This window comes from Eimeria mitis, genomic scaffold (genome assembly GCF_000499745.2).
Source record: "Eimeria mitis Houghton genomic scaffold, Emh_scaff1790, whole genome shotgun sequence".
Classification (NCBI taxonomy): Eukaryota; Apicomplexa; class Conoidasida; order Eucoccidiorida; family Eimeriidae; genus Eimeria; species Eimeria mitis.
Window position 1 is genome coordinate 1,768 of NW_013570109.1, and position 5,815 is coordinate 7,582.

At 49.4% G+C, this 5,815-nt stretch overlaps 1 protein-coding gene across 1 annotated transcript in view; it reads left to right on the top strand.

Moving 5' to 3' along the window:
* Positions 1 to 3,172: 3,172 nt before the first annotated feature.
* EMH_0043580 (Eukaryotic translation initiation factor 3, putative) overlaps positions 3,173 to 5,815 on the top strand; it is a gene marked incomplete at both ends in the record, with an annotated part of 4,695 nt that continues 2,052 nt past the window's right edge. Inside the window, 4 exons of the mRNA XM_013495859.1 lie at positions 3,173 to 3,209; positions 3,459 to 3,535; positions 5,262 to 5,381; positions 5,616 to 5,743. Of these exons, the coding sequence (XP_013351313.1) occupies positions 3,173 to 3,209; positions 3,459 to 3,535; positions 5,262 to 5,381; positions 5,616 to 5,743 (362 nt within the window). The remainder of the gene's footprint in view (positions 3,210 to 3,458; positions 3,536 to 5,261; positions 5,382 to 5,615; positions 5,744 to 5,815) is intronic.

The window sequence follows — 5,815 nt, forward strand, 5'->3', positions numbered from 1 at the left end:
GCTGCTGCCGGCGCTGGCGCGCGAAGGAGCGGCTGGCCCAGACTGCAGGGGCCCCGCCCTGCAGCGGTATTTAGGTGCTGTCTTGACTCAGTCGCTAGCCATGAAGAGAGAAACAAGGTCCTAACGGTTCATCTTCTACTACGACAACTCCCCAACTCTCTCGCCGCAGCTGTCGGGGGCCCAGCCCCAGCGCAGCAGCAGCAACAGCAGCAGCAACAGCAGCAGCAGCAGCAGCAGCAGCAGCAGCAGCGCAGCAGCTGGCGGGAGGAGGGAGGCGCTAGCGGAGACCTCTTCACAGTTTCCTTAGGCCTTCTTCAGTTTGTTGANGCTGGCGGGAGGAGGGAGGCGCTAGCGGAGACCTCTTCACAGTTTCCTTAGGCCTTCTTCAGTTTGTTGAGTTGATATTAATATATGTTCTATAAAAGCAAAAAACCACAAACACAGAACAACATGTAGCATGCATAGAGAGACAGAGTTTAGTTTAGCCTGGTCTGTTGCCACGGTCTGTCTGGAGTTGGTGTTTATACTTCTCCCTGCGTGCTGTGCAGCCAGCGAGGAGACTGGCTCACAGCGGCCAAACAAATGCTTAACAACTGTCTATACACTTGGTGCATGCATCCAAAGCTGCAGTGGGTGCACTCCTAGGTGGGGTTGCGTTGCAGCTGCTGCTGCAGCTAGGAGTACTAGGACTCGTGAGAGAGCCGCTCCTCTCCGCACCATCCCCAGGCCTCTCTGCTGCTACCACAGGAACTCTGTGGGGTCGTGGCGATGCCAGCTGACTGCTAGAATCTCCCGCCTTATGTACTGCGACTATACAGGTGAGAGCCCCCGCGCACCCAGAGTCCTCGATACTACCTGAGGAGCATCAGTAGCTGCAGCACGGGATGACGCCAGCAACGAACCCCACCCCCACTGTTGGGCAGACCAGCACCTAGTCATCTAGACGTCATGAAAAAACACGAGCGGAAAGCTGTTCAGATGTTCTCCGTACAACCATCGAAAATTCAACTTCTTCTTCGTCTTACATAATATATGAATACACCTCTCGGCATGGAGGAGTGGCTAGGGGCTGGGTATCCCGTCTCATTAGGACGAGTGAGTGGCCCGCAGCCCATGCAGCAGATCACCTCTAGCGGGAGAGCAATCGCTGCAGCGTGCTTCCGCCTTTGCTGACCGTCCGAGTATGATGATCATTATCATAAAATGGAAAAAGGGGGACTCGTCGCTTCTATGTATGTAGGGTTTTGTCTTAAAATGCACTCGATGTACTCAATAACAAAGAGCTACCGGCGGGCAGGCCACCCGGTGGACGCTCTATGCACCGCATCGAACTCATCCCTGGCTCAGCCCCAAGCTTTGTCCCACGGTACAGACGACCCCCGCACCTTGAATAGGAAATAGCATGTATGTCTTGCTGCTGCTGCTGCTGCTGCGGCTGCGGTTGCTGTTGCCAACCGCAGCCGCAGCANTGTATGTCTTGCTGCTGCTGCTGCTGCTGCGGCTGCGGTTGCTGTTGCCAACCGCAGCCGCAGCAGCAGCAGCAGCAGTGTGTGTGTGCGCAGCCCGTCTTAAAGTGCACTCGAAGGGCTGCATATGCTGTTCGTACATCCTTATTAGAAGCGAATGCTCAGCAATCGTGGCTATATCTGCACCAGAATACCGCTTTTTGGAGGGTATGGAAGCTAGCAGAGAACCGTTGCGATGCATGCTCGGCTAGTTGAGTGGAATCCTTCATGGTTCTATCTCAACGTGATGCTCATACACATGACAGCGTGCTCATGTTCGGCCGGAGCATGCAGCACCTGCACTGCCGGCCGTGTTGGGATCAGGTTCTGAGGGCCACATGATCCCTGAGGCCCCGAACTCCCCTTAGACTGGAGTTTCTGCAGGGGAGTTTCTCACAGGGCGTGCCCTCCAAGTGCTACGTGAGAACAAGTGGCTCGTGAAGCAAAAAAGTTTCTTTTTTTTACGTAGGCAATTAGGTTCATAGGGCTTGGTGCCTCTGCTTCACGATTTGAGCGCAACATGGCGAAGATAAAAGCAACTGGGAAGCGGCCGCTAGCCCTCTAGATTCGAGCCGCTCAGAAATATCTCTGTCTCGCTTCGCTCTGCTGCAACTCGGTCTTTGAATTTGTTCTCATAAGTGCCCCTCTAAAGAAGGTACTTAAGAAGGGCAAACCGCTTGGTTGGAGAGAGTGAGAGAGAGAGAGAGAGAGAGAGAGAGAGAGAGAGAGAGAGAGAGAGAGAGAGAGAGTAGAAGCAACGGATACTTCTCCTAACTTTCTCCAAGGCGGTGTGAGTAGCAGGCGACTATTTGGTGGTGTTTCGACCGTTCGTTTGCTGAGAGAACAGCACCCCAGCCTGGGTGTTTCTGGCATTCGGTATTATGAAGAAAATTTTTGTCAAAAGTGAGATAGTCAAGGGCTAGAAGTGACGGTAGGAGTCCGATGAGGCTCCTGGACGCTGCTAGAGCAGAAGAAACCGCTAAGTTAGAAGGACCCCTAAGCAGTCTACTATGGGTTACATACTTGTCGGCATTCCTTATACGGTAGGCGCTTCCCGGTTCAAAGCTATCATCAATCTCTCATTTTAATGGGGAGGGGGTTTCAAGACTCCGGCAATAGAAAAGTTGTTTGGGGGCTCTGGCGCCTCACGCAGCGCCCCTTCGCAGTCAGCGACCCGCTTAATATCGACCACACCATGACCACCGCGAACCACCCAGAGGCACACTGCCGAACTGAATTCACCGACAGCACGCTTCGCCTGTGCTTGCCACTATTTAGCCCCGAAAATAATCAAACTGACTTCGCTAGAGCAGAATTGGTCTATAACACAGCAGTGCATAGTGCATTTATAACAGAACCGTGGCCCCCCCCGTGCAGCGGTTATCCTGGTTTTCTGCTTTACACCGAACAGTGAGCTCACCTGTTAAGCATACAGCGTCTGAATTCCATACACAGCTTGCAGCAGCACGGGAATGCATGGAGGAAGCAAATAAGCCTCAGGCAAAAATGAAGGAAACTGAGCTTCAATCGAGTTGACTTGCTTCTAGCAGACTCGCACGCTATCCGAAGATCCATGGCTCCTCTTGCGACCTTTTCAGTGCACCAGTCCCGTACGATGTAGCAAAGAACAAGACAGCAGCTCCTCTGTGTGGTAGAGTGCGGGCAGCATGGTGCGGCTGCCACTGGCGTGTGTTTTTTACCATCGTACGCTGGCTAGTAAGGGCCCCGTAGGTGTTTAAAAATTGTCTACTATGCGTGTGCAGCCAGACAGGGGTGTAGTACACTTGCATGGGGGGTTGTCTTTCAGCAACAGTTGCAGGCCAGCTCATCTCCGCCGCAGCCCCAACCCGTCGGCAGCTGTGCCCTGGGAGTTTGTGGGTTCGAGGACGGCCATTAGCTGGTTTTTTAGGATCTTCGTATTTCCAGTACTTTGGTGTTTTGACTCTGCTGCAGATCACGACAGCCCCTTGCTAAGAGCGAGGACTCTGGCGGAGACTGTGGTTGCACTGAGAGCAGCAGACAGCCGCCTGGTATGCTGGTGCACTTTGTTTCCTTGGCCCTCTCTACGGTGTAGAATTCTGTTTAAGTTTAAACTATTTAAATTCGTATTTCTGGGTTTTCTTGAGAGCTCGGTGGGGAGGTATCTCTACCCCGTAGCATGGTGTGTGTGCTCGTGTGTGTTCATACGTGCATTTCTTCTGCTGTACAAACAGCCCACAGAGGGCCAAGTAAACGTTCAACAGCTGCCTGTTATCTCCCTCTAAGCAGCAAAGATAGCTTTTATTCTGCATGCATGCAGGGTCACCTCGAAGCACAAGTTGCTGCGTGGTGTGTTGCAGCTCTTCCTAGGCCGCCTCCTGCCCCCCTGCTGCCCGGCGCCTACGCTGCTGCCGGGAGCAGGCCGCCTGGGGGCTGGGGGCGAGACCAGCTGCCTCTGAAATTCTTAGATTAGCTTTTGTTTACTCTCTTACAAATAGCAGCAGCAACAGGCTTATCGCTCCTGCTGCTGCAGCGGAGCAAGTTGCTATCGGTGTATATATATATATATATATATATATATATATATATATGCATGAATTAGATCACGGCAATACATTGTTTTTTTTTATTTATATGAAATAAAATAAATTAAATAAATTAAATAATTTTTATTCGCCGAGAAGTGTGCGTTTGTTTGGCGGAGTAACGGGGCTGGGGAGTCCAGCCCCAACCGTGCTGCTGCTGCTGCTGCATGCATGCAGCAGCAGCACAATTCTGTTCTTCTGCCTCTCATAAACAGTGATAAATTAGCTGCTTTTTTGTTTCTGTTTCTTATAAACTTCTTTTTTTTCTTTTCTTTTTTCTCTCTGCGGCGAAGCTGCTGCGTGAGCCCTCACAACCCCACATAGCGGCGGGGCCCTCTATTCATATTCCTGCTGCAGCAGCCGCTGCCTTTCTCTTCTTTTTGCCTTCAACTAAAACTCTTAAAGATGAGTACAGGTACGGCTGCATTCTCTCTGTTGCCTCTGAATATGTTTTCTTTGGCTCGGTGTGTCTCGGTGGCCTCTGCTTGCTGCTGCTGCTGTTGCGGTTTGTTTTTTTTTTTTTTTTTTGTTTTTTTTNTTTTTTTTTTTTTTTTTTTTGTGTTTTGTTTGTGCGACGAGTCTTGCGCCTTGGTCATTTAAATCATCTTTTCTCTCTTTCTCTAGCTAACGAGGAAATCTATGCATGCGCTTGTTGCCTTTATGTGGGAATGTTTCATGGCGAGCTGCATGCAGCAGCAGCACTCTGCATGCATGCATGCAGCTGTTGTATGCATGCATGCAGCTGTTGTATGCATGCATGCAGCTGTTGTATGCATGCATGCAGCTGTTGTGTGCATGCATGCAGGTGTTGTATGCATGCATGCAGCTGTTGTACACATGCAGTTGTTATATGAATTTGTTTCTTATATAAATTCCCTTGTTGCATGCATGCATGCATGCATGCATGTTTATGCTGCTATCGTATATACGCTATCTATATATATATATATAGTGTATATTTCTCTGCCGTATTTTCACACATAAAAAAAACACCAAAACCCCCAAAAAAAACCTATATAAACCTACCACCATCCTAAACAAGAAAGTAAACAAATACACCTACCTGTCCATCTATCCCTTTCTTTTTTTTTTTTTTTTTTTTTTTTTTTTNTTTTTTTTTTTTTTTTTTTTTTTTTTTTATATATATATATATATATATAAAGACCGCAAGTGGGCTGACTTTGAGCTGGAGGATGACGGAGAGCTGGGGGAGCTCGCGGCTACCCCCGGGGGCTTCGAGACCCGCCCAGACAGCGACGGCATAAAAACTATAACAAACTATGTACAAAACGCAAAGGGAGAAACACTCAAGGTTTGTTTTATTTTTTTTTTTTTTTTTGTTTTAGTTTAGTTTGTTTTAGTTTAGTTTGTTTTGTTTTGTTTTTGTTTTTTTTGTTTTAGTTTTTTTTGTTTTTGTTTTTTTTTTTTAGTTTTTTTTGTTTTGGTTTGGTGTGATAACAGCAACAGCAGATGTGCAGATGGCAACCGAAATAAACTGTTGCTGCTGCTGCTGCTGCTGCTGCTGCTGCTGCTGCTGCTGTTGCAGATAGTGAAGCGTATAAAGGTGACGCGGGTGGTGCACCGCATAAACAAAGCCGTACACGAGCGCAAGAACATCCCCCTCTTTGGCGTGGAGGCAGCAGAGGGGAGCGCAGGAAAGGCCTTCACTGTCAGGTCAGCAGCAGCAGCAGCAGCAGCAGCAGCAGCAGCAGCAGCAGCAGCAGCAGCAGCAGCAGCAGGAGCGGC